Source organism: Herpailurus yagouaroundi, unplaced genomic scaffold (assembly GCF_014898765.1).
Source record: "Herpailurus yagouaroundi ecotype Mexico unplaced genomic scaffold, PumYag 139, whole genome shotgun sequence".
In the NCBI taxonomy this organism is placed as follows: Eukaryota; Metazoa; Chordata; class Mammalia; order Carnivora; family Felidae; genus Herpailurus; species Herpailurus yagouaroundi.
This window is the reverse complement of record NW_024412394.1, coordinates 67,569,818-67,596,350: the sequence shown is the minus strand read 5'-3', so window position 1 is coordinate 67,596,350 and position 26,533 is coordinate 67,569,818. Positions and strand designations below refer to the sequence as shown.

The window sequence follows — 26,533 nt, the reverse complement described above, 5'->3', positions numbered from 1 at the left end:
TGGGGGAGAGGGAATCCCAAGCAGGCTCTGCACTGTCAGCACAGAGCCAACATAGGGCTCAGTCTCATGAGATCATGACCTGAGCCAAAATTAAGAGTCAGACGTTTAACTGACTGAGCCACCCAGGGGCTCCTAAAATAAGCCTAAATTCTTAAACATTGAAAGAAAACTCTTGGTTTCACTTTTGTAAACAGCAGGCTTGGAGTGACCTCTAAAAATTCCCCCTTGCCTTTTGTAAACATCAGGTGTCAAGGAATGACCTCTAAAAGAAACAGGAATGTCACTGTGATAGATGATGTAACTTTCAAATTTTTTGCATGTAATTAAGCAACAAACACTTTTGTTGGCTATAATATATATATATATATAATATATACATACACATACTAAGTATGTACATGTATATACACATACACACACTATATTTAGAATCATTCTCACGTGAAAGGTACCACACTGGGAGAGCTTTTAAACTAAAAGCTCATGCTTTTGAAAGTATGAAAGTCAATCATACTTTCAACACAAAATGTAGGAACTTGAACACATTTTAGGTAACATTAGCAAGAGATTATAGCCTTTTTTTTTTTTTTTTTTTTTAACATCTGAAAGAAAGGGAAAAATCGGAGCCAGGGTCAAGTCAGGGAACTAACTTTGTTGGTCTCAGAGTATGGATTTATCATTTATTTTGAATTTTAGTATCTATAGATTAATATCTTCGTGTCCATTGGATCATTTAAAATACAGATTTGAAGATACTCCTAAAGAATAGTTTGACTTTTGGTTTTAGTTCATGTTACTTTTATCCTTGTTGGATGCAGGGTTAAACTGAAGCTTCTCTTAGGCTAAACTGGAGTTAAAACTCCACATTTTTTAAATCTCCCTCTCATGATTAAATGGCTTCTGGACAAGTTTTATCTATAATCTTAGTGTTTGAAGTATAAAAGTGCTCATTAACAAAAACACAGGAAAATACTTAATCCTGAGCCTGTTTGTATTTTTAACCTTTGTCCCCTGTGTTATCTTGGTGTATAAAATCAGCATGTTTTCACCTCTGGAGACCGTACCGGAAGAGAAAGCAGCATATAGAGGAATCAAGTTTGCAAGGAAGAGTAGAAATGAATGAGGGACCCAAATATGCAGTTCAGTCACTCTTGTCAGCTGAGAGAGAAAGCCGGAAGCCATTCCTGACAGGGCCCTCGTCTCCTGCTATATGCCCCAGCCATCCCCACATAAGTCAGTTTTGCCTCAGACGGTTTTGAATCCATCCACTGCTCCCATCCCCCCTGTTGTACCGTCACATCCTCTTGCCTGGGTTCCTGCCAAGGCCTAACTGACCCTTTCTGCTCCTCCCCCTCTGCCGCTTTCTCCACTGGAAGTGGTGGTGATCTATTTGGGCTTACCATTGTGCCTTTAGCAGCGTCTCGGTCAATGAATGGATATTGTGTTATTAAGGCAAATATGATCATGTCTCTGCTTCAAATCCTTCTGCAGTTTCCCACTGCACTCAGAATAAAATCTGAGATGCAGCTTCCTCTTGGGCCTCTTCCCCATTCTCACTTCTAGCCACTGTCTCCCTTGCTGTTCCCCAAACATTCACCAATTTCCTGCCTTAAAAGCTGGAGGTGGGTGGTTTCTCAGGCCTTGAAAGGTTTCTGCACCTACTGTGATGTCTGCTCAGCTGTCTGAATTCAGTGTGTCACTTCCTCAGGGAGACCTTCCCTGACTCTCTAATTTCAGTCAAGCCGCCCTGTCATATCTGTTCACAGCACTCTACACTTTGCATCCAGTTCATAATGATGTTTATATCAGGAAATGTGTCTGCCTGTCACACTGCAGCCATAGCTCCCGGCCCAGGACCGTGGGTGTGTTGTGTGACCTCACAGACCTATAGGTACAAGGTCATATTACAAGGTGGCTGAGATACGTCACCTACAGTGTGAGGGAAGGCACTGCTGGGACACAGAACATGATACGGATTAGAGGAAAGAGATCCTGTCTTCATGGCTTGGAGTCTGGGCCTTCTAGTCTCTGTACATTTCTTAGGGTCACCAACATTTTAGAATTGAAATGAGCCGAGGAGGTTGAGTAATTAAACTGCCTTCATTTAGAAATGATAAGGCTGAAGCATGGTGGTTGGTGACTTTTTCAAGGTCACACTAAGCTGGTGAAGCAAAGCTGGAATCTGACCAGAGCTTCTGGATTACAGATCAGTAAGTATATTACCCACTGCTTTACGCTCCAGTGTGTATCTTTAATTAGCAGAAAGTGAAACTCCAAGTCAGCAGATTTTCAGCATTGGAGTCATTATTGTTCTGTGATCTTTTAAAGACAAATTTTACCATTTATCATTCGGAGGGCCACATACTGCTTTGTGGCTGCAACAGCAAAGTCATTGAATTAAGGGCTAGATCCTGTAGGGCCTTTGCAAACACACTGAGTTGGAGCGACCAGTTTTTTACCATCTGCTAATAAAAGGGACATGGGACGGTTCTAAAAGCCTGGTAACCCATTTATAGTGGACTTAATACTTTTTACACTGTGTACTTAAATATGGGTGTGTCTCATTTTTGGCACATTCGTTTCAGGCCAAATAACGAGTCATACTCCAGAGCCAGGAAGGGCCCGGCTGGGGGGCTGCCCTAGTTTCCTGAGTGTGACCTGGCTGAATTCCCTGCCTCTTCTGGCAGAGAGCAGGCACTTCCCCTTGCCTCCCTTCCCTTGCCTGCCTCTTAGCTAGAGCCGGGAGCAGTGAGTGTTCAGGTCTTGCTGGGTCTCTGAGGGTTTCCAGAGGAAAGCAAAGAGAGAATAAAGAGGGAGAACCACAGGGCACCCAGCTCTTTCTGGTCCCTGGATCTCAAGGACAGGGACCCTCCCATTTATTCCTCTGTTTTGTGAGTATTTCTCACCTGACCTTGTCACTTCCTCTAAACAAGAAACAGCTTCGTATGATGCCAGGCTTTCATCTGTCACGTTGCATCCACACTGGTGTGGGGGAGCCCAAACACACCTGGGCCCCATACTAGCTCTGACACTTGCTGTGTAACATGTTGCAGGACAAAGAATCTCTGTGACCCTCAGTCTCTTTTCCAGTAAAATGGGACTGTTTTGATCACTGAAATTATGGTTATACCCATAGTAGCTGCTCAATAAATGAGAATTGATGTATATTTAATTCGTTGAATGACCGCGGGTGCCTTCACCTTCAGCCCTGTTTTCCTTATCAGGAATATGAGGAAGTTGATCCCAAAGGGCTCTCAAGCCCTTTTCAGCATTGACAGTTCTGCAGGTCCTCACTCCAAAGCCTGCTTTTAACACTGGGGATCTAGCCTTTCTCCCACACACCCCTCCTTTTCCCCTTTAGTAGTGGTCTAACGACACCCCCACCCGCCACCAAGACCCTCTTGCCCTCTCACTTCTCAAGCCGCTTGTTGAAGCTGCAGACTGCCAGGTTCCCCGGACTTCAATCCGTGCCCCTTGTCCTCAGCCCGGGTCTTGGGACAGACTTGTCGCAGGGCGTGGCGGACCCTAAGCCTGGATCCATCGTGGGGCGCCCGGGCCATGGCTCTCCTGGTAGGAGAGGTGAAGAGAGCACAGACGTTCCGGCGCCACCTACGGACTCGCCAGCTTCTGCAAACTTCTTGCCCAGCCCTAGCGCCCTATCCGCCCGGCGCTCAGAAGCCGCTCGAAGAGTTGGTACCGCTCAAGGGTGGGTGGCCTCGCCTGCCCGGGAACGGCTAGCTCTGCAGACGCGGGGACCGGGATGGAGGCCGCGGTGCGCTGTCTGGCGCCGGGCAGCGCAGACCCCGAACTTCTCAGTCCCAGCCAGCCCCGCCCGGGTCTCCGACCCCCAAGCGGAACGGGGCATCCGCAGCGCCACGCCCTCGGGCACCACCCTGCAGGCGTGGGCGGGCCCTGGGCCGCCCGGGCCCCAGATCGCGGGGTAATGAGATGCTAATGAGGCGCGAATAAAGGCTCACGGGCCGCGCGCCCGGCGCCAAAGCTCTTACCCCGCCGAACTCCCCTGCCCCGCGCAGCCGGCGCGCCGCCCCGCGTCCGCCGCTTTCCCCTTGCGTCTCCTTCGCCTCCCCTTCCTCCGCCCCCGCCGTCCCACCCACCCTCCGGACGCCCGCCGGGCAGGAAGCGGCCCCTCCCGGCTCGTGAGAGGCCCGGTAAGTTGTCCAGCTGAGCCAGCTGTGCGCCCCCTGCCCGCGGGAGGTGAGGGTGGGGCTCGCTTCCGGGGAAATACGATCCTGGGCGCTCGGGAACTCCGCCCGGCGGGTCCCCGCCGTCTCCCCTCGCCCCCCGCCCTGCTCAGTTCCTCTCCAGACTTTATCGGCCAGAGCGTGGATGCCCCCCCAGTGCCAGTGGTCCAGCTCCCTCTCCATCCTTCCACACTGCTCCGTCCCTGGCACATCCTTTGTCCTGGCGTTTGAAGGCTGAGTCGCCCCTTCTGTACGCATTTGCTGAGATCTTCCTCCTTCCATTTCCCCTACCCCCAAGAAAGACCTTTGCCTTTTCCGGCTGCCCGCGTCCAGGTGACACGCAGCGGGTAACTTTAGTTTCTTTCTCCTGCCTCGGCCTGGTCCGCTGGGCTCAAGCTGGGACCGGTAGAGTGGCCGAGTGGGTTCGGGGGAGGGGATCATCTCTGAGGACATGTCCCTGTTGATGCCACCTAATTTCCCCGGGGGCAGCCCCGTCCTCTGTACCCTCTTCTTTCTCCCAGCCCCAGCGTGAGAAGGCCCCCTCGACATCCTTCAAGTTGTGTGGGGGCCCGAGCGAGGGAGAGGGGGACAAAGAGAGGCCTTGTCTGGGGAGATTCCTGGGAGAGCGCGCCCGGGGCGCACGGGGGAATGGGGCGGGGCCTCGATGCGAGTGGGAAGAAGCTGGGAAGAGGGAATCCGGCTGTCACCCCCACCCCCCACCGGCCGCGAGGCCCACTGGAGCAGCAGCCAGTCACAGGGGAAGTGTTTTGACCACAGTGAGTCAAATAGACCTAATCTTCCCTCACCCCAGTCAGTCGCAACATCCTCCGGCTGTTGAGGTGGTTTGGCGGGGAGGAAAGTGGAACCTACGCAGTTAGAGGCTGCCTCCCCCTCTTCAGGAGGCAATCACGAGTGCTAAGGAGGAAAACTTTGTTCCTGGCATAAGACACACCCCACACCCAGCGAGGCACTGAGGTCATGGAGGGGCGCCCGCACGGGGAGGCAAGGGGTGAGATGGGGCAGTCGGTGTGCTCTGTGGCTGGGATGGCAGGTATTAGGTTTGTCCCTGTCTGCAAGGAAGACTCTCCCTCTGGGCTGCCTGCCCTCTCCACGTCAGAGAAATTCTCCCACGCCCAGCTTCCCAGGGCCTCATAAAGGCAGGATGAGAATTCCTGCTCCCAGCGCCCCAGAGATGGAGGGGAGATTGGAGCTCCCTGGAAAGGAAAGCTGAGCTGAAGATTCCCTGTCTTCCCGCCCGCCCGCTGTGCCTAAGACTGCTGATTTCTCATTTCCAAATTTGGCAAATTTCACTTGGAGTGAAATCCTTGGGGTGGAAGGATAGCAATTGTCTCTGGAGCAGATTGGGAGTGGGCTGGGAGAAAGGAGCAGAGCCAATCAGGGGTGGACCCAGAGCCCCCTGAGGACATCAGCCTGCTTTTTTCTCCTCCCCATCCTTCTCCTTTCGTCCTTCCTCCAGCCTCTTCCCCTTCTCTCCCCTCCTTCTCTCCAGCAGCCGCCTGCCTCTGTTCAGCTGCTCCGGTCCCTGGGAGCGTCAGGGGCCTCATGGCTTCACCCACCTCCACCAACCCAGCACATGCCTACTTCGAGAGCTTCCTGCAGGCCCAGCTGTGCCAGGATGTGCTGAGCAGCTTCCAGGGGCTCTGCGGAGCCCTAGGGATAGAGCCCGGTGGGGGGCTACCCCAATATCACAAGATCAAGGCCCAGCTCAACTACTGGAGTGCCAAATCGCTGTGGGCCAAGCTGGACAAGCGAGCGGGCCAGCCTGACTACCAGCAGGGCCGGGCTTGTGCCAGCACCAAGGTGGATATGCGCTGCCAGGGAAGGGGCTTGGACAATTGGGGAAGGGGGGGTCAGAGGAGGGAGATGGGATGCCATGCCCGTACTGCCTTGTGTGTTCACAGTGCCTGGTGGTGGGCGCGGGACCTTGTGGGCTGCGGGCTGCTGTGGAGCTGGCACTGCTGGGGGCCCGTGTGGTGCTGGTGGAAAAGCGCACCAAGTTCTCTCGTCACAACGTGCTCCACCTCTGGCCCTTCACCATCCATGACCTGAGAGCACTCGGCGCCAAGAAGTTCTATGGGCGCTTCTGCACAGGCACCCTGGACCACATCAGTGAGCACCACGTGGTGTCCTAGAGGGGCGGGTGAGCCTGGGTCTAGAGACAGTGGGGGGCTGCTGGGACAGACAGCCAAGAGGCCGAGTGGACAAGATTCACTTCAGCCAGGTGACCTGAAGGACTCAGGTTCCTCATCTGTAAAATGGGCAGTTGAACTGAGTGATCTCCAAGACCTTTTCCAGCTCTGACCAGGAGAACACTAGTGCTGGGGGGTGGGGGGGTGGGGTTGTGTGGCCCTGGGGTCTCTGGTCTTAATCTCCTCTTTCTTCCAGGCATCCGACAGCTTCAGCTGCTTTTGTTGAAAGTGGCATTACTCCTGGGGGTGGAAATTCATTGGGGTGTCACTTTCATTGGCCTCCAGCCCCCTCCCAAAAAGGGTAAGTACTTCTCTGCTCCCAAGACTCCCATCTGCCAAGGGTATTTTGGTCTATGGAAGAAAAAGGATGGGGTTGAGAGTCACTGGGTCACCCTTGCTATAGTGTGGCCGTGTACAAACCACACTGAACCTCATTTTGAACATCTGTACAATATGTCCTTCCTCAGCTACTTTCCACATTGTTGTAAAGGTGTAATTTGATAGCGTGTCATTGCTTGCTAAACCATAAACTGCAAAGCACCTTATGCATTTGTTTCATTGGCTTGTCCTGGGAATGTAGGGGCCCCTTCAGACTTCCACACCTTTGTGCCTCTCATACCTCCTGCCCCAGGTTGTGGCTGGCGTGCCCAGCTCCAGCCCAGCCCCCCAGCCCAACTGGCCAACTATGAATTTGATGTCCTCATCTCTGCTGCTGGAGGTAAATTCGTCCCTGAAGGTGAGTGGTCCTTTCTTTCCCTCAAAGAAGTCAGCATCTTGGGCTCCTCCTGGGCCTTTCTAGGCTATCATACTGCTCATTCTGTTGCCAATACGCACCCACCTCCACTTGCGTCCACTTCTAGGCTTCACAGTGAGGGAAATGCGTGGCAAGCTGGCCATTGGCATCACGGCCAACTTTGTGAACGGGCGAACGGTGGAAGAGACGCAGGTGCCCGAGATCAGCGGTGTGGCCAGGATCTACAACCAGAGCTTCTTCCAGAGCCTGCTCAAAGCAACAGGTTGGGACCTCCCCCTGTAAGATCTCCCCTCCCTCTGGCTGTCTGTGGGCTGGCTCCTTCCTCTCCCTGCCCACCCTGTTCTCAGGCCAGGTAATCCCACACTTTCCAACTTTGTGGTCTTGGCAGCAAAGAACCTGTGCCCCGGGTGATTCAGTAGGCATAGCCCCACTTGGCCATCCAGCATAAGTCGGAAATCTCTCACAAATGCATGGGCTTTTGCTTTGTGCTTCATTATATATGATTTTTTTTTAATTTTTAAAAAAGTTTTATTTATTTGAGAGAGAAAGAACATGAGCAGGGGAGGGGCAGAGAGGGAGAGAGAGAATCTCAAGCAGGTTCTGTGCCGTCAGCGCAGAGCCCAACACAGGGCTTTGACTCACGAACCGTGAGATCATGACCTGAGCCAAAATCAAGAGTCGGATGCTTAACTGACTGAGCCACCCAGGCGCTCCTCTTCATGTATGATTTAACATAAAAATGATATAGATTAAAAATGAAAGTGGTGCTTCCAGAAGATGCTCTAGATGTACTTTCGCTTTGCAATGCCATGCCTCCCTGGGGTGTACACACCCCAGTTTGAGAAGCCTGGCTCTCATCTGCAAGCATGGTGCAGGTCTCCTAGCTGCCACCCGTCCAAGTTTCTCTCTTTACTCCCAAGTCCTCAGGCCTCCCAGGCCCAGGACAGATGGTTCATCCATCGTGCCACCAGAACTCACGGGCCCGTGTGCAGGGGACACCCACTGCAGTCTAAGCTGTGATCCCAGCTCTCAGAGGTCAAGCATGGCTGAGGTGTTTGGAGAGGTGACACAGGATAAGGAGACACACCTCCCTTTGTTTTGTCCTCCCCCCCACCCAACCCACAGGCATTGATCTGGAGAACATTGTGTACTACAAGGATGACACCCACTATTTTGTGATGACAGCCAAGAAGCAGTGCCTGCTGCGGCTGGGGGTGCTGCGTCAGGTGGGGCCCGGGCCCTGGCAGGGAGGGTCTGGGCAGTGGGCCCTGAGAGGTAGAGGCCAGCCCTGGACACAGTGTTGCCCCCTGGTGTGGAGGAGGGAGCCTGTCCTCTTCTGCCTGTGCCCTGACATTTTCTCCACAACGAGCTCTTCTCCCCTGGGATTTCCATGGCAACCTGAATCCTATTCCCATCCCCTGTACCAGTCATGGAACTACATGTGTAAACTCCATGAGGGCAGGGGTTTTGTCTCTTTGTCCTTTTTGTTTGCTGATGATTCCTAGCGCTTTGAAGGGTGCCTGGTGTGTAGTCAGCACTCAGTGAATATTTGCTGAATGAACTAGTTGAAAACCCACTATGTGCTAGGTACTGTGTTGAGAATTTTATATGGATTTTCTCGCCTAAATTCTCATAAGTACCTTGAGAAGTTAGGTATGTCATCTCTAAATGATGGGGAAACAGCCTGAGAAGTTCAGAACTCAGTCCAAAGCAAGTGCACGATGATACAGTAATGGTACGAGGCCTTGAGGGCAGGGTGGGGCTTGGGAGCCCCCTAGCAGGGTGAGTGCTGAGGAAGGGGCTGGAGGATGGGAGGCAGGATGTTCACATTCTGGTCCAGCTCAGTCTTCAGCTGCTATATAGTCTGAGGAAGCACTGTCTTAGGGCCTCCGTATGTGCACCTTCTCCGCCCAAGGGGATGGGCTGCCCAGTTGACCCTGCTGGTTCTGATCTGTCCTGTAGGACTGGCCAGACACTGACCGCCTGCTGGGCAGTGCCAATGTGGTGCCCGAGGCTCTGCAGCACTTTGTCCGGGCAGCTGCTGACTTCGCCACCAATGGCAAGCTCGGGAAGCTGGAGTTTGCCAAGGATGCCCACGGGCGGCCTGACATCTCTGCCTTTGACTTCACAAGCATGATGCGGGCAGAGAGTTCTGCTCGAGTGCAGGAGAAGCACGGTGCCCGCGTGTTGCTGGGGCTGGTGGGGGACTGCCTGGTGGAGGTGAGGAGGTCAGGGCTCCCTGATTTCGGGAGGAGGAGGGACTTCCAGAAACAGCCACTCCTTGTAAGGAGGCACAGGGACAGGGGCTCCATGGTTGGGAGAGGAAGGTTGCCTCCTGGGAAGGAGGGGGTAAAAAAAGGTTTGCTCTTTGTGGTGAGGAGCGAGGGCTGCTTGGTGTGATGTGTGGTCCCCTCAGCTATGATTTTGGGGGCACCTGGGCTTGGGACTCCTAGCGGACTCTCACTGAACCACTTCCTTTCTTTCTGACCCTGCAGCCCTTCTGGCCCCTGGGCACTGGAGTGGCTCGGGGCTTTTTGGCAGCCTTTGATGCCGCCTGGATGGTGAAGCGGTGGGCAGAGGGTGCTGGGCCCCTAGAAGTGTTGGCAGAGCGGTGAGGCCTGAGTTGGGGGGTGGGAAGGGCAGGGGTAGAAATAGGACTAGGATCAGGAAGAGGGTGGGGGTGCGGGGCGAATAGGGTGGGGGGCACGGGCAAGAGGAGAAAGGCCTGGTAGTTCTTGAGAGATGGGTGCTGATTCGTGCTCCCGCTTGTGCCCTTGCCTTTGCACTTACTCCCCCAGGGAGAGCTTGTACCAGCTCCTCTCACAGACGTCCCCAGACAACATGCACCGCAACGTGGCCCAGTATGGGCTGGACCCAGCCACCCGCTACCCCAACCTGAACCTCCGGGCCGTGACTCCCAATCAGGTCAGACCCCCTGGCACCTACCAGACTCCAGGCCTGCCCTGTCACTGCCCCTGTGGGTGAGCCCTACCCCAAGCAGGCCCCTCCCCACTGGGCTGAGGCAGACTGTCAGCCTGCCTTGAGACCTGAAAGGGGCTGCCTTAGGTACGAGACCTGTATGACGTGCTGGCCAAGGAGCCTGTGAGGAGGAAGAGTGACAAGATAGATGGAGGAAAGCCAGCCACAGGTGAGCAAGCTCTCCTCCGGAGGCAGTGTCCCAAATATTTACCACCCAGTGTCGTGCAAGCACCAGCCATCAGCACAGTTTGCAGCCTTAGGCTGGGAGCAGAGCGCTGGGACACGGCCGATGGTGGGGACGTCTGGGGGCCTCCTGCTGAGTGGAGAGGCAGCAGGGCACCAAGCAGTAACCGCTTGCCAGTCTGTGTGCACGATATCAGTATTTCAACAACCGCTACCGCCCCGACAGCCAGAGTGGCTGATGGCAGCCGTGCTGCCCTTCCAGCCTTGCAGACCCAGACCTGCCCTCCCTTTGAGTCTCTGGACTCCCCTTGTCCCCCAGTTTGTAGCCTCCTGCCCTCTGTGCTTAGCAGTGATTGCACCTAATTCATCACTTTATTCCAAGAAGAAGAAAATTGGGAGGAAAGCAGTGATGCTCAGTGAGCACTAAGTTGGTGCCCCTGCAGGGTGGGTCCTGCCTCCACCTCCCATACTTGACCCCCATGCCCATCACCCGGCTTGCCTTTGAGCCAGGGCCCTTCAGCACAGCACAGCCTCCTCTCTCAGGGTCGACAGGCACCCAGGAGGAATTGCTACACTGGTGCCAGGAGCAGACGGCTGGGTACCCAGGTGTCCATGTCACTGACTTGTCTTCCTCCTGGGCTGACGGGCTGGCTCTGTGTGCCCTGGTGCACCGGCTGCGGCCCGGCCTGCTGTGAGTTGCAAATTGGGCTCAGGGGTCCCTGGCAGTCCATCCCTCTTTCATGCCTCTGTTCCTCCTTCCACCTCAGGCAGTGTGGACTGGTGGGGAGACCACTATGTAGGAGTTACGCAGTTGAGTCCCAGGACCGCCACTTTCTGGTAGTCCTTCTGCTCACGTCACTTCCCTGCCTGAGTCTCGTGAGAGTCCAGTGCATTCAGTAGGGGAGGTTTGTGAGTGGTGGAGCACCCCCCCACCCAGGCCAGAAAGCCGTCACTGGGCGGGTGGGGAGCGGGAGGGGGTGTGTACAGCAGAGAATCATCCCCCCCGTGCCCTATGCTCCCTTTACACCCCACCAGCCCCTGCCTGCTGCCCTCTCCCGCTTCGATGGGGTCAGGTTCTGGTCTCCCATTGGCTTTTCTCCCTGACATCCCACAGGGAGCCCTCAGAGCTGCAGGGGTTGGAGGCCCTGGAAGCAACTGCTTGGGCACTGAGGATGGCAGAACATGAGCTGGGCATCACACCCGTGCTGTCCGCAAAGGCAGTGGTGACAGGGAGCGACCCGCTGGGCCTCATCGCCTACCTCAGCCACTTCCATAGTGCCTTCAAGAGCATGCCCCACAACCCAGGTAGCCTGGAGGGTAGGTGGGTGGGAAGGAGGTGGGGAAGGCACCCTCCGAGGGACAGCTGGGAGACATACCCTGGACTGGACTGTAATGGTCTGTTCCGGAGGTCCAGTTTTGGTTTCCCATCCGTGCTGACAGGCTCTGTCACTCAAAGCTCTCTGGGGACTTCCAGTGCTGTGCTATTCCTTGGCAAACTGCACAGGACCCTGCAGCGGACCCGTGCCCAGGTAGGGAGTCTGGGCAGGGTTGCAGCTGGGCAGCACGTTGCTAGTGGGAATCCTTGGGGTGATGGGAGGACGTTCAGAATCGGGGGAGGGCTGGGGGCTCAGAGCTCCCATGCTTAGAGTGTAGGACTTGTTGCAGGAAAATGGGGAGGATACTGGTGGCAAGAAGCCGCGCCTGGAGGTAAATGCATGTAGGGGCTAGACAGTCCCCTGCTATATTCCCTGGGTCCTGTCCTATGTTCTATCCCCCCATGTCTTGCTCCCTACCCCATGCCCTGTAACCCACCCCCACCTCCCCCCCCACATCTGGGTTCCCTTCCTGTCTTGCTTCTTTTCCAGCCCTTTCTGTTCTCTGCATACAGCCACTCTCCAGCCCCTCTACCTCCCTGCCCGAACACTTACCTCCTTAGGTAGATGCTAAGACCCCAAGTACTGAGGAGCCACCTGTCCCAGAGGCTGGTGTACCCCTGACACCCCCACCCCAACACCAAGAGGTGAGAAAGGGGGCCCTGTCTGCAGGCAGAGGCCTGGGGAGGGCAAGGAGGGGTGTTTCAAGGATCGGGAAGATCTTTGCTGCTGGCCTCGACTCCAGCTGACCCTGTGGTCTGGGGTTCGGTGCAGGCTGGTGCTGGGGACTTGTGTGCACTTTGTGGGGAACACCTCTACATCCTGGAACGCCTCTGTGCTGACGGCCGTTTCTTTCATCGGAGCTGCTTCCGCTGCCATACCTGTGAGGCCACACTGTGGCCAGGGGGCTATGAGCAGCACCCAGGAGATGGTAAGTTGGCGTAGGAGATCTCCACGGACACTTTGGGCCTGTCCCTGCCTGAGGGCAAGGATCTTGAAACTGCAGGGGAAGTAGGGTACTGGGCGTGAGGTGGCAACAGGCTCAAGATGGCACTTGAGGTCCCCTGGGTTTAAGGTCTCCTCTGTCCCCTCCAAATCTCTAAATGTGGGGTTCTAAGGAACCAGGACACCAGCAGAAATTCACCTGCAAATCCTGCCACCCCCGCCTTCCCTGATAAACTGAGTATCTGGGCATTGGGCTGCCTACATCTTATGTCTTCTCCCCTCCTCCACCCTTCCCAGGACATTTCTACTGCCTCCAGCACCTGCCCCAGACAGGCCACAAAGAGGATGGCAGTGACCAAGGCCCTGAGAATCAGGTAAAAGCTGTGAAACTGTTGGGAGTGTGGGAAACAGTAAAGGGATCTAAGCCCCAGCTAACTTTGCTGGGGGTAACTGGATGTTCTCCAGAAAAAAAGCTCCATGAAGGTAGGGTTTTTTATTTTACTTATTGATTTATCTGAAATGTTTAGAACATTGCCTGACCCGTTGCAGTAAATGGCATAAGTGAATGAATGCCAGAAGCCACATTTATCTAAAGGGGCAGCCTCAACTCCACAATGGGCAGATCACTGACCAGACTACATGGTGGCTTTTCCAGGACCTCCCCACACCTGATGAAAACAGCATGCCATCAGGGCCCTCAGCTCCTGTCACCCCCCAGGAGGGGACCGGTCCTGTCCCAAGCACCAGCCGGCCTACCCGTCAGCGGATCCGCCTCTCCAGCCCAGAACGCCAGCAGCTGTCCTCCCTTAATCTCACCCCTGACCCGGAACTGGAGCCCCCACCCAAGCCTCCCCGCACCTGCCTTGCCGTGGCCCGCCAGGCCCTGGAAGGCAGCTTCGTAGGCTGGGGAATGCCAGTCCAGAGCCCTCAAGGTGACTGCTTTGCCCAGACACGCACACCCAGGGTGGGGATGCCATGGGTGGTACTGGGATTCCTGAAAGGGGAATGCTGGGGAATCGAAAGCGAGGTGTGGGGCCCAGGCCATGTCTACTCTGTTCAGTTCCTGTGGCTATGGAGGAAGAGGAGGAACAGAGTCCCTCCTCCAGTGAGGAAGAAACAGAGGAAGAGGAAACTGTGACTTTGGACTCAGACACAGAGCAGGTGAGTAGGAGGAACCTGGCCACCTATTCCACTGAAGCCAGCACACATCCACCAAATATGCCCCACGGCCCACCACAGGAAAAACCTATAGAATGCCCCCTCCTTTGAGCTAGTTTCTCAGAATGTCTTCTCACCCAGTGTGACTCCAGTCTCTAAGCCTCTTATCTTTTCTACCAGAACTTACCCTACTTACCTCCAGCTCAGGAAGCTTTGGTTCCTTCCAAACAAAGCTTCCCCAGCCCCTATCCAACAGTGGGGCCAGGCCCTACCCCTGACCGGCCTGACCCTGCCATAGGCTCTGAAGATCTTGGCCAAGAACTCAGGCACCATGAACAAGTACCCAACATGGCATCGGACCCTGCTGCGCCGTGCTAGGGAGGAGGAGATGAAGCGGTTCTGCAAGGCCCAGGTGAGGGGTCTAGGGGTTTGCAGAATTTCTGATAGGGTCAGAGTTCTGACGTGGGATCAGACTTTCTCCGGTGCTCTTTCTTGAACAATCCAAAGACTCCTGGGCCTCCTGTCTTGCACCCCTCAGGCTGTCCAGCGGCGACTAAATGAAATTGAGACCGCTCTAAGGGAGCTGGAGGCTGAGGGCATGAAGCTGGAGCTGGCCTTGAGAAGCCAGAGCAGTGAGTAAAGATAGGAAGAACAAGCTGGGACACCCCTCTGCCTCCTAGCCGTGCATTCAGCCCCAGCAGTCCCTCACACCACCAGGCCCTGCTTCCAGCAGACTCCACTCCTCATGCCCCTGACACCTGTGACCCTGGTTAGGGACTACCTGACCACCACCCCCCACTCTTCCTTCCCATCAGCATCCCCAGAACAGCAAAAGACACTGTGGCTAGAACAGCTGCTACAGCTCGTTGAGAAGAAAAACAGCCTAGTGGCGGAGGAGGCTGAGCTCATGATCACGTAAGGGGAAGGGGGTGGGGACAGTGGCACTAGCCAGACCCCAGCCAGCAACTTGGGCACCTGGGACAGCCGTGCCTCTTCAATCTCTGCCCTCCACAGGGTGCAGGAGCTGAAACTGGAGGACCAACAGTGGCAGCTGGACCAGGAGCTACGAGGCTACATGAACCGGGAAGGTAGGTGGGGTGTAGAGAGAGGCGGACATCATGAGGCTGGTGTTTGCAGCCTTGTGACCTCAGACACTGATCAAGCAATGTGGTCCTCTAGTCTGAGTGCCTCTGAAACATTTCAGGAGGAAGCCAGAGAATGGGGCTTCAAGCCCCTACTCTGCCTTCAGTTCAATCAGGGCTGCACAATTAGGCTTTTATGTAAGATTGCTTTTAAAAATGGTGCTGTTGCTGGGGTGCCTGGCTGCCTCAGGTGGAAGAACGTGCAACTCTTGATCTCGAGGTCATGAGTTTGAACCCCACGTTGAGTATGGAAATTACATATGTACATACATACATATGTATAAGTGTACACACACATATATAATTACATATTACATGTATACATATGTATCATATATATGTATATATACAAACCAATCAATCTAAACTAAAATAAAAATGGTGCTACTACTAAACAAGGCTAGAAAACCACTGTTGTTTTTTTTTTTACAGTGCTCTTCCTCATTTTACAGATGAGGAAACTTACCCTACCTAGTTGTGGAAGTCACATAGGCCAGTATTAGGTTGTGCCTTTCCTGCCTCCCTGTCCGGTTCCCTGTTCTCTAAGCTTTGTCTTCTTCTTCAGAATTCCTGAAGACCCCTGCTGACCGGCAGGCTGAGGACCAGGTCCTGAGGAAGCTGCTGGATGTGGTGAACCAGCGAGATGCACTTATCCGCTTCCAGGAGGAATGCAGGCTCAGTGAGCTGGCCTCGGAGCCGGGGGCCCAGGGCTAGAAGTGGGGGGTGGGGGCGGGGGGGGCTGCCTGCCCTCTTCCCTATGAGGAAAACCACCTCACCCGAGGACTATGCCACCCTGTTCATCTGGGCTGCCTGGGAGCGGCCTCATTGTTTACAATAAAAATGTTCCTGTCACACACAGGCCTAAGACTGCCTGCAGGTGAGATGCAGGGAGGGCAGATGTATAGGAGCCTGACAGTTTATATTATGATAGTCACACTGACCGACCCTTGACCCCAATCACTGCTTCTACAACAAAAACACAGAGCCACAAAAGTGTCAAGCTTTATTGTTCCTCAGATCTGTCCCCCTCCTGCTGTCCCAGGAATAGGGCTGCCTGAGACTCTGGGTCCAGGTTGTGGGCCTCCCTTGCCCTTCTCAGCATATGCTGGAGCTCAGCCCGGGCCCTAGATAAGCCCTTGGCCTCCTGCATGTGGAAGAGGTAGACTGCACCTGCCCCCAACAGCAGTCCTACACTGGGAGTCCAGAGCATTATGGCAACCTCCCTGACCCCTCCCCCGGCTGCCAGAGCACACAGCAATGCCAGAAGGAGCAGCCCTAGACCAATCACGTAGCCGGCGAAGGTGGCCCACCAGCGAGCTTGAGCCATGCCGAGGTCCAGCTCTGCCCAGGCCTCCTTTAACACACTGATCAACCGCGACCTTTCTGCTGGTCCTAGAACAAGGCAGGGTAGTGGGGCAGGAGAGAGAGGGTCAGGGTGGAGGAGCCGCCTTATGGTGGGGAGGGACCTGGGGAGAGGGTGGGGGTGTCTTACCGTGAGTAGGGCTGTGGGTGTGCTGGGGAGGGCTGTGTCTCACACAGAGAGTAGCCATCAGGGCCTCATGATCAGAGAGGGGGGTGCCACTGTGAGGATCATGGCCAGTAGTGGTTCTCAGAGTCTTACAGGAGATGTAGAACCCAGAAACTGCCTAGGAAAAGTAAGGGCCAGAGAGAAACATATTTGAGGCCCTCTTCCCATTCTCAAGCCATCAATAATCTACGACTAGACCAGACGGACAAAAGATTAGCACAAGCTGGTGAAAGACAGAGACACGGTGGGTGAAGACACATTGATGGGAGAGGCCTGACCTTATATAGCACATAGTCAATGCGGATGCCAAAGGGAAATGGCTCTAACTCCCTCTGATTAACGTAGCAGTTCTCAGGTACCATCGTACAGCCTTCTTCAGAGCCCTAGGCGAGTAAGTGGTTCATGCTAGGACACAGGGGAGGAGGAGGAGAGAAGCTGGGGGTGTAGACATGGAAATTATCAGGCAGGTCCTCACCTTGAAGTCCCGGGTCTCAAGGTAGGCATCATGCAGCCCTGTCCACTCCTTCAGCAGGCGGCAGCCCAGGTCCTTCGGGTGCAAGTTAAGGTCCCCACACAATAGAACCACATCGGCCTTCTTGGATGTGTGGCTGGGGGAACCAGGTTGGTGAGGCAGGAGTTCTCTCCTGACCAGCTGTGCCCACCTAGAAGTGGGGCCCTGGCCACCCCTCAACCCCTGACCCCATCCCACTTCCCCTGTCAAGCCCAGGCTCACACACTGGATGAACTGGGCCAGTTCCCAAGCTTGGGCCACACGATGTGCTAGGTAGATGTCCTTCTGTCGATTGTACTCGGCATGGAGCTGAGCAAGATAGGTCAGATTATAGCAGTTGAGACGGGGGGTCCCAAAGACAGGTCTGAATCATGCTGGTGTCTGTTACTTGGCATGATACTTGGTTAAAAGATGGGCAAACCTTGCCTACTGACCTTAGGAGATCCTGCCCCCACACCTCACCCCCAGGAAGCCCAACCAGAGGAGTCCCATCTCTCCCTCCCAGGACCAGGCCACCTGTCCCAGCCCCGCCAGCTTCACTCACATGGGTCACGTAGGCATTGAGTACCAATCCACTTAGGTGAAGCACCAGCAGACCCACAGCCTTCCCACAGAACCAGTCTCCATGATGGATCTGCAGGCAGGAGGGAGCTAGAACTCAGGGCACTGCCACCCTCCTTCTGCCCGTTCCTGCAGCCCAAGAAAGGCTGCCTCCTTTACTGTGTGGTACTGGGGGGTGGGAGAGGGTGGTGGAAGAAATCTGATCTAAGGCTTACCATGTAGGGGTACCCATTGAGGGTGTAGACGTGCTGGGTGAATTCCTGAATTGGATGTTTGGAGAAGACGCAGAGGCCACTGCCAATGACGCCACTGTAAAACAAGTTCTGGTTAGCCAGAAAAGCAGGAAGAGAAATACCCAGCTCTCTTCTCCCTGGTCACCCAGCTTGTATCAGCTACTTTTTCCTCACTCTGTTGCTGAGATCAGCACCAGAGGAAATCTCAAAGCAACAGCCTTTGTGGGGTGATACAATGGAGTGTGACTTGGTAAGGCTGGGATGGGCTGAAGAGATAGGATCTTCCTGGTTCCACCTAGTCCTGCACCCACACACAGAGGAGAGGACTCGGGAAGACGGAGGAGGGTGCAGGTGGGATAGGGAGGGGCTGGCAGGGCAAGAGCTTCCAGGTCTGAGAACAGACTTCCAGACAGGAAGGTTTCTCACCTCCTGAAGTAGTGTGCGGCGGGGTAGGTAGGCAACAGCTTCTGTCTCAGGTACTGGAAGTCCTGCTCACTCCACACCTGAGGGAAGGGGTGAGGATGCCTGCCTGTCTCCCCCCCCCCACCCCGGGGAAAAGTCCTCTCCTGCGCCCCCAGCAGCCCCCGTCCCAGCCAGGGTTCCACACCAGTTCTGCCCTGCCCACCTCTTCCAGGAGAGCTAGGTCGAAGCTTTCCATGTTTAGAAAGTCTCCCAGGCGCTTCACGCGGTCACCCCGGTGCTTGCTCAGGTAGGGAATGCCCCTGAGGACGAGAAGGGTGGGGGGAGGTGACGGCTGGAGGCGCTCCGCTTCTCCGTGCACCACCGGAGCTGGGACCAGGTGCGGGCCCGGAGATGCGGATGCCCCCCGGACCCGGACACCTTAGGGCACGGTGGAGCCGTGGCCCGGAGGTGAGGAAGGCCTCCTCCCTCAGACTGTGGGTGCGAATGCAGCTGTGGCCCCCGGGCCACCCCGCGGGCGCTCTCACCAACAATTGAGGTTAAAGATCCTCAGTCGCAGAGAGAAGTTGGGCTTCATGGCGAGCGGTCCGGGGGCGCGGGACGGCGCTGCCTCCCCGGCGACGGCCGCGGCGGGGGCGGGGGCGAGCGGGCGGCACCTCCTCCCGGGGCGGCGCGCACAGGTGGTCGGCTCCGCCCCGCGCTCCCTCGAAGGCCGCGGCCTCCCAGCCCGCGCCGCGCAGGCCCTGGGCCCGGGTCCGAATCCGCGTTACCCGGGCAACCGCCCCACTGGCTGCCAACCCACCCGGAAAGGCGATCTGCTGCGAAGTTGGGCGCTGCCGGGAGGCGAGGGCCGCGCGCGAGGTCCCTGAGGGGGGACACCAGAGAGGAGTTCGGGCGGGCGGCCAGCTGAGTGGAGGCACACGGTACACGGAGTTCTCCGTCCCTTCGCGCGGAAACTCCGTCCCTGGCCTCAGCCGCCCGCGAGCCCTCTCGCCTCTCGCCCGGCTCAGCAGCAACAGGCGCAAAGTTGAGAAAAGACCCGCCCGTCGCCGCCCTCCCCCTCGCGTCCTTCCTCCCAGCAGGCGACGGGGGCGGGGCCGCACGGTTGCCCTGGCGACGCGCAGTGTTTGTGCTCGGAGCAGTCCCCCAGCGCCGCCATGGCTAGCCAGCTGCAGCGCGGGCCGAGGCCGGCCCCATACTGCTCGAAGTCACCGCCCGAGCAACCGCTGCAGGTGAAGGTGGTGGGGCTCTTCAAAAGCTCCAGCTTTCACATCGCGAAGAGCGCTGCCGAGGTAACCGCGAGAAAACCACAAGTGCGGATGGCTCTCCCGTCTCCTCGGGCTCGCGCTTCCTGGTGACCCGGGTCGAAGTTCGGGGACGTAGGGAGGTGTCCCTGGCGGGCAGCGTCAGTCTGTACCTCCCAGGGGTCAGGGTCGGGTCGGGCGGACGTTCCACTACCAGAAGGGCTACCTTTAAAGGGGGATCCGAGCAAAGGAAAATTAAGAATCTTGCTGGAAGGAGGGTAATTGCTATAGACCCACATTTTATTTCCACATTTTTACGTGAATTATAGATTTTAAAAATTTATGAAAAAATGTTTAAAAATAAGTGATACCGCATAACTACAGATTTTGTTATAAACTCCCTTCCCAAGTTTTTGGAAACTTCATTTGGGAAGGCTTCTTTTCCCTCCTTTAAATTTTCTATAGCAGTTACTGCATTCCAGTCGAATTAGGTGCTTAAGAAATTTCTTAACAAACGACCCCCAAGTGCTTTGGAGAATCCAGAGATTACTTTGCAAACACACAGACCGATATAAAAGGAAAAACACTTTAAGCAACTGGAAGAATTTGGCTGGGTCAGTAATGGTGCAGCACACCTATTATGCAAATGCAGAAGTAATATAGAAATGCAGAATTCAGCACATCTCTGGGGTTTGCTCCGGGAATGCCACTGTAGGATAATGCAAAATCCTCTCCTTCAAAACCCTGCTAGACTCCAGGACCATGCACTATGTTTGTATCTCTCAAAGTATCCAGCCAGATACCTGATACAAAATGTTCTCAAACAGAAGAAATCTTAAGCAATTCCTGCCTTGTTGCCTGCTGTAAGTCCACAGTTAAGAAAAGGGACTTGATTTGTAACTGCATCAAATCAAGAAACAGTAACTGTTTGACCTTAAAACAGCCGGTTATTTTACCAGCAAAATGGGCTTATTTGGTAATAACACAGGAATTGCAATTTGAGACATAATAAGCTATGGCAAACCAAGGGCAATATGGGAGATCAAAGGAGAGGGACACAGATAAAAGGAAGAAACTGGTAGGGGCTGCTTTGATAGAAAGGTGAGAGTTCAGGGTGGTGATGGTTTCTCACTGGTTGAGTTGTGGTATTATCCTATTGGCCAAGCTTGTTGCAGAGTAAGGAGACATTCTCCCTTCCTTCTGCTGGAATAGTAAAATAGACTTCTTCCTGTAGGGAATGCATGGTGTATCTCTAACTGACCTACTGTGGTCTGCAATTGAGTGGTGGTAAGGCATGAGAGCTCCCTCTTCTGGCCTCCTGACTCCATTAAAAAAAAATTTTTTTTTAATTTTTCAATTTATTTTTTTCTGAGAGAGCGCAAGGGGGAAAGGGGCAGGAGAGAGAGAGGATCTCAAGCAGGTTCCATATTCAGCACAGAGTCCGACATGGGGCTCCATCTCACGACCGGGAGATCATGACCTGAGTCAAAATCAAGAGTGGGATGTTCAACTGACTGACCATGCAGGTGCCCTCTGACCATTTTGTTTTTTTTCAAATTTTTTTTTTGAACGTTTTTATTTATTTTTGGGACAGAGAGAGACAGAGCATGAACGGGGGAGGGGCAGAGAGAGAGGGAGACACAGAATCGGAAGCAGGCTCCAGGCTCTGAGCCATCAGCCCAGAGCCTGACGCGGGGCTCGAACTCACGGACCGTGAGATCGTGACCTGGCTGCCCACTGCGCCACCCAGGCGCCCCCCCCTGACCATTTTAAATGAGGCTTCCTTCATTCAATTTCACAGAAACTAATTTGAGAAGTTGGTGAAGTTTACATCAAGAGGAAGAGAACAAGTGAGAAGTCTGTTTAAATGATACGTGGATCATCAAAATAAATAGAAATTATGGACTGTTAGCTGGGCTGAGGGGATCTATAAGGTTTATGGCTTAAGTTGTATTTAAGGAGTTTGAGGGACTTTTTTCCCTTGTTTTTCTTTAGCTCCTTTTCTGAAGGCACATGTTTTCTGTGCCTGCTCCACACTGTAGAGAAGGTGTTGGCAATTTTTTTTTTTCTGTGAAGCCTAGATATTAAATTATTAGGCCTTCAGGGCCATAGGCTCTCAGTCACAACTACTTGACGGTGTCCTTGTGCAAAATCGGCCACAGACAATATGTAAATGAATGGTGCTTTTAATAAAAATTAAGGATACTGAAATTTGACTTGCATATGATTTCACATGACATGGAATGATTCTGTTTCAACTGCTTAAAATCTAAAAATTCTTCTTAGCTCTCAAGTCTTACAGAAACAGGCAGTGTGCCAGATTTGGCCTGCTGGCCACAGTTTGCCACACCCTGTTGTAGAGGATACTAAGTTGAGAAAACAATGTCTTTGTTATATTAATAAGATTAATTTTCCCTTTCTTAAGCTTTTGCCTACTGTACCCCTATCTGAATATGAAAACATACGGATGTAAATTCTATTAGTTTATCTTAATAAAGGATCCTTGAATAATTTCTCAACATGATCATTTGGTAAGCAATCCTGAATACCTAATATGCTGACAGAGATTTAGATTTGTGAAGAGTAAGTATCACATAGATTCTGTTTTGGATGTAGTCTGTTCTAGACACTAAATTATGAAGAAAGTATGATTAAGTATGCTTAATTTGAAAACTACGGGGCTTATTAGTTATTCTAGGTGGTCCCCCAGTTAGAAACACAAGGACCTCAAACTGAGCATGGACACTGGAACAAAGGACACATCGTCATCTGTTGGTTGGGCAACAGCCTAAGAAGGAAATGACCCAATTGCTATCGCCCTCTTTGCCTCCCCCTGGTCCCAAAGGCAGGATACACTCACGCCCTGGCTCTCTGCCCCTTGGAATATCCACCCCAGATGAAGCATGCCACGCCGGTGTCCTCTTTTAGACCACAGAAGGACCTCTAAGCACCTTCTTTAGTGGAGAAGGAGCCAAGTGCAGCAGCCAGCTGTCCCTTTTCCCTAGTGGACACACCTACTCGGACCCACTCAGCAAGGTGATCCCTAGTGGACACATCTACTCAGACCCACTCAGCAAGGTGATTCCTAGTGGACACATCTACTCAGACCCACTCAGCAAGGTGATCCCTAGTGGACACATCTACTCAGACCCACTCAGCAAGGTGAGGCCTAATTGGTATTGCCTTACCTGCCTTCTCTTGCTTTACCCGGAGGCAAAGTGCAACATGTCAGGACTCAAAACTTTTTTTTGACAGGAATTGTTAACCAGTATGAACTTTCTCTGATTCATATAGACAAATTAATAAATGTGCTCAATACCTAAAATATTTAATATTTAGTATTCTCTATTGTTGTGGGGTGTAACTACAACAATATCCTTTTGGTCATTCTCTATCAATAAATTAAAATAATAACATTTATTTTTAAATTTTCTTTTTTTGAACGTTTATTTATTTTTGGGACAGAGAGACAGAGCATGAACGGGGGAGGGGCAGAGAGAGAGGGAGGCACAGAATCGGAAACAGGCTCCAGGCTCTGAGCCATCAGCCCAGAGCCCGGCGCGGGGCTCGAGCTCACGGGCCGCGAGATCGTGACCTGGCTGAAGTCGGACGCTTAACCGACTGCGCCACCCAGGCGCCCCTACATTTATTTATTTTAGTTAAAAGTATCTGTAGAGGGAGGAGGTGGGGGTGGGTGAAATTGGTGATGAGCACCAGGTGATGTATGGGACTGCTGAAGCCCTATATTGTACACCTGAAACTAATAAAACACTGCAGTTAAATAAAGTAACGTTTTCTTTTCATTAAAAAAAAAGTTCAGATCCACTGAGGTTTAGTAATAATTTAATTTAGGAAAAAACTGGTTCTAAAAGAACATGGCAAATTACAAAACTATTGGCATAAACTCATTTATTTGTTCATTTGTTCATTCATTTGCTATGTGTGGATGGTCTACTATATGCCAGATGTCAAGGCCAGTGGGGGTACAGGAAAACTAGGATGTAGTCTTGGCCCTCAAGAAGCTTATACTCTAGAAGTGAGACACATAAGCCAGAGCCCCAGTGTGAACTGGGTAGTGACTTATTGGAGATCAGCACAGGGGCCTCTGGGAGCAAGCAGGGGGCATCGAAGTCGGACTGTGTGCCTGGGTATCCACTGTATAAAACCTCTCGAAGTCGCCATAAAAATTGGGGGAAAATTATTTCTACTTTAAAAGAGAACTTACTCTATAATTATTTTGTTTTGAAACCTAGAGTCTGAAGAGTAATTATCCAACCAAATTTGAAGATCCTATAATAGTTCCTCTTCAAGAATTTGCATGGGATCAATATCTACAGGAGAAAAAAAGGGTAAAGGATATTCGGGATATGGGAAATGAGCAAAGTTTTGCCTAAATTATTTGCGCATTGTTTGGGAAAAACTGAAGCAGTAATTTTAGAGCAACTAGATTTGATTTCTCTAAATCGTACACTTTCCCTAAATCATTTCAATCATTGTACTGGGCTGATTGTAAGAGAAAGCAAAACATTCACAGGATTTTCTTTTTAAAGACAGGTGATAGAGGCGAGTTTTAAACTCTCAATGCTGCTATTTACCCCCGCTGATGGTTAGCCTCCCTCCCAGCGCTTCACATACTCACACTTCCCGTGACACCTTGGCACTCTTGGCCCTTCCGTGGAAGGTTTTGGTGGTGGACAGCACAGACACAGCCGAGGGCTGGTGTGGGGCTGTGGCCTACGGGAGCTCCGATGACAGGCACCAGGACCCCACAGGGCAGCCTTGTCCTAATTCAAGCTTTCTTCTCTGCATTCTCCCCACTAACAGCACCCTTGGAGAACCTCAGGCCCCAGGGCTAACAGGCTTTGTCCCGGGACAGCAGTTTCCTCCTGGGTGCCAACACTGATCATCTGGTAATGCTGCCTGGAACACGTGACACGAAGGGTTCCAAGGTGGCAGGTGGCCCAGCAATACGTCATGTTGGAGTGAGCCTGGAATGGGGCACACTTCTTGCTTGCCATCCCCGCCTGGTCTCCCTGCCCCACTCCATCTCCCCAGTGGCTGATGAAATCCCATTTCCCCTGACCAGGGCAGTTTTGATTGTTCTGTTCTTTGTTGCACAAGGATGTCCTGTGATCCTGTGGTTATCACATAGTGTTGCTTTATGGGACCACTTCACTGTGCGGTCACAGAAATGCTGCAGGACTGAGTCAAGAATACCATTTGTTAAGTCTCATGCCATTTTCATAGCCATAATACATTTTGATTGGGATTCAGATAGAATAGTAGCCAACACAGTCATATGCCAGGCACTATTCTCTTGACTTATGTATATATTAACTCCAATCCTTACAACAATTAGGGAGACCAGTGGTCCCGGTTTGCCTGGTGCTGAGGGGTTTCCTGTGATGCAGGAATTCAGTGCTAAAGCTGGGAGAGTCCTAGACAAACTGGGACAGCTGGTCAGGACAGTTAGTCACCTTAACATAAAACAATTATGTTGTTAAATTTCTATCACCAAACTACCTACACTGCCTACCAGTATCATGCTCTCCACCTACAGGAAAGCCATGATCTCATGCTCTGTAGAGTCCCACTGTATTCTTATAGAGTCCCACTGTATTCTTAAAGATAGGTGTGGATTTCATTCCATAGTTTCCCTCCATTTTAGCCTGGGTTACTAAGCTTGGGATGTTTTGTGTTCTCTTCCTCCAGCTTTTCTCACGAGGCCTGAATGAGGCTTTCTCCATACTCACTGCTGCTTCTTTCCACCTATTCTTTATTGCCTATCCTTCCTTCCTCCCATCTCCACCCTCATCTCTTGGGTACTTGTCACCTTAACCTTCTGTTGTTTCAGGCCAGTTTTTGTCCTTCAATGTAAGCATTATGCTTTGGGTCATATGTAGTACTTAGCACACTTGAGGTTAGGTCTGAGCTGGAATTAATGCTTCAGCAGAATGTAATGCCACCCTTGAGTGATGGCTTCTGGGCCTTTGGAAAGCCCTTTCTCTCCCCTCCAAAAGAAGGCAGCATCTTATATCTCTGTGCTGGAAAGCCGCAGAAACCACTGGGTCCAGCCCACTGACTTGAAGCAGGTGAGGAGGCCTCCTCGTGTACAGAAAACACACAAAGACAAGGCATCTGCACCCCCAGCCTCTCAGTAAAGTGCTTCTTCTACTGCCTTACTCCCACCAGGCTAACTAAATATCCACATTAGCCATACCCAGGCTAAATAAATATCCCTTTTTAAAGTTCTGCATTCTATAACATGTGATAACACTGATAAATCTAAACAGTTTAGGGACTCTTGACCTACAGGCTCTATGAGTAATTTATAGTTCAGCATGAACAAGTTTATTCTTTTCCTCAAACCAGGTTTTGATATGGGTGCAGGAATAGGATATGAAATCTGGGAGAAGACGTGGGAGTGCAGCAAACTGGCAAGCTGAAGCAAGCTGTTCCCCCAAACAGCATTTCCCCAAGTGTGGTCTCCGGACCAGCAACGTCAGCATCTCCTGGGATGCCGTTAGACATGCAAATTCTAGGGCCCCATTCCAGATTCAGATACTTTGGATGGGGCTCAGGAATCTGTAATTCTGCTTGACTGTTAAAATTTGAGAAAACCTGTCCCAAATTATTTATGCTTTTCCCAGGACTGGCCCTGGGTAATAATAAACCAGATCTCTTCAGAGGGAGCATTACTCAGTGGCCACACACTGGAATTTAGGAGGTTGACCATTAGTGTGCGGATGAACACACGAATGCGCTTCATTTTAAGGGGCTTAGCACTTCAAAGTGTTGGCAAAGGTGGGCTCTCTCCCTCAGTGCCCCTGGGGTGCACCAGAAATCCCCCCAGGAGGCATTTCCTCACCCTGACCCCTCTCCCTCAAAAAAGCATTCTTTTCATCCTTGATACTGAAAATCATGTATTACTCAGAGCTCCAAGCCTTTCCAAGTATACACACAGTAAAATGTACTTCACAAATGAAGCCAGAGACTGCATTTTGTTTTCAAGTTAACATAACAAGTATGCTATGCACATAGATTTTTATTACCAGATAACAATCTACCTTCTATGCATGTACCATTTAAA

At 52.6% G+C, this 26,533-nt stretch overlaps 3 protein-coding genes across 14 annotated transcripts in view; 2 read left to right on the top strand and 1 right to left on the bottom strand.

Moving 5' to 3' along the window:
• Nucleotides 1-4,072: 4,072 nt before the first annotated feature.
• On the top strand, nucleotides 4,073-15,804 carry MICAL1 (microtubule associated monooxygenase, calponin and LIM domain containing 1). Of its 8 annotated transcripts, none has more exons than XM_040474348.1 (25): nucleotides 4,073-4,169; nucleotides 5,680-6,023; nucleotides 6,125-6,332; nucleotides 6,609-6,713; nucleotides 7,044-7,148; nucleotides 7,273-7,428; nucleotides 8,292-8,392; nucleotides 9,129-9,386; nucleotides 9,662-9,777; nucleotides 9,965-10,091; nucleotides 10,233-10,314; nucleotides 10,839-11,019; nucleotides 11,443-11,633; nucleotides 11,769-11,857; nucleotides 11,982-12,035; nucleotides 12,265-12,348; nucleotides 12,476-12,632; nucleotides 12,944-13,020; nucleotides 13,302-13,578; nucleotides 13,707-13,807; nucleotides 14,103-14,216; nucleotides 14,343-14,436; nucleotides 14,620-14,719; nucleotides 14,819-14,892; nucleotides 15,512-15,804. In XM_040474348.1, the coding sequence occupies exons 2-25, from the start codon at nucleotides 5,766-5,768 to the stop codon at nucleotides 15,658-15,660; spliced, it is 3,258 nt and encodes a 1,085-aa protein (XP_040330282.1). In that variant the 5' UTR covers nucleotides 4,073-4,169; nucleotides 5,680-5,765; the 3' UTR covers nucleotides 15,661-15,804. The 8 variants fall into 8 exon arrangements, with proteins under 8 accessions (XP_040330282.1, XP_040330281.1, XP_040330278.1 ...); XM_040474347.1 differs by having other exon boundaries at nucleotides 4,088-4,169; nucleotides 5,713-6,023; XM_040474344.1 differs by lacking the exon at nucleotides 4,073-4,169 and adding an exon at nucleotides 4,881-4,978 and having other exon boundaries at nucleotides 5,713-6,023.
• Nucleotides 15,805-15,932: 128 nt separating this feature from the next.
• On the bottom strand, nucleotides 15,933-18,837 carry SMPD2 (sphingomyelin phosphodiesterase 2). Its single transcript, XM_040474356.1, has 10 exons — nucleotides 18,727-18,837; nucleotides 18,405-18,501; nucleotides 18,206-18,282; nucleotides 17,762-17,855; nucleotides 17,530-17,619; nucleotides 17,212-17,294; nucleotides 16,950-17,082; nucleotides 16,753-16,857; nucleotides 16,437-16,592; nucleotides 15,933-16,339 (listed from the first exon to the last, which is right to left on the bottom strand). Exons 1-10 carry the CDS (start codon nucleotides 18,774-18,776, stop codon nucleotides 15,950-15,952), a joined length of 1,275 nt encoding a protein of 424 aa, XP_040330290.1. The 5' UTR covers nucleotides 18,777-18,837; the 3' UTR covers nucleotides 15,933-15,949.
• A 492-nt stretch (nucleotides 18,838-19,329) lies between these two features.
• The window catches only part of PPIL6 (peptidylprolyl isomerase like 6), a 32,306-nt gene continuing 25,102 nt past the window's right edge, over nucleotides 19,330-26,533 (top strand). For 4 of the 5 annotated variants that reach the window (XR_005789952.1, XM_040474358.1, XM_040474357.1 and 1 more), the window contains exons 1-2: nucleotides 19,330-19,491; nucleotides 23,697-23,792. Coding sequence is in view for 4 of the 5 variants with exons in the window: in XM_040474358.1 (XP_040330292.1) it covers nucleotides 19,357-19,491; nucleotides 23,697-23,792 (231 nt within the window). In the remaining variant the exon portion in view is untranslated. The remainder of the gene's footprint in view (nucleotides 19,492-23,696; nucleotides 23,793-26,533) is intronic. The other variant, XM_040474359.1, reaches the window with a different exon arrangement.

Bases quoted from the DNA above. Each gene is read 5' to 3' on its own strand.
- MICAL1 (XM_040474346.1), top strand. From the start codon at position 5,181: ATGGAGGGGCGCCCGCACGGGGAGGCAAGGG. The intron at 9,387-9,661 runs GTGAGGAGGTCA...CTGACCCTGCAG, and splicing joins TGGGGGACTGCCTGGTGGAG to CCCTTCTGGCCCCTGGGCAC. The intron at 11,020-11,442 runs GTGAGTTGCAAA...GACATCCCACAG, and splicing joins CGGCTGCGGCCCGGCCTGCT to GGAGCCCTCAGAGCTGCAGG.
- SMPD2 (XM_040474356.1), bottom strand. From the start codon at position 18,776: ATGAAGCCCAACTTCTCTCTGCGACTGAGGATCTTTAACCTCAATTGT. The intron at 17,083-17,211 runs GTGTGTGAGCCT...TGGTTCCCCCAG, and splicing joins GAACTGGCCCAGTTCATCCA to CCACACATCCAAGAAGGCCG. The intron at 16,858-16,949 runs GTGAGGACCTGC...TTACTCGCCTAG, and splicing joins TTGAGACCCGGGACTTCAAG to GGCTCTGAAGAAGGCTGTAC.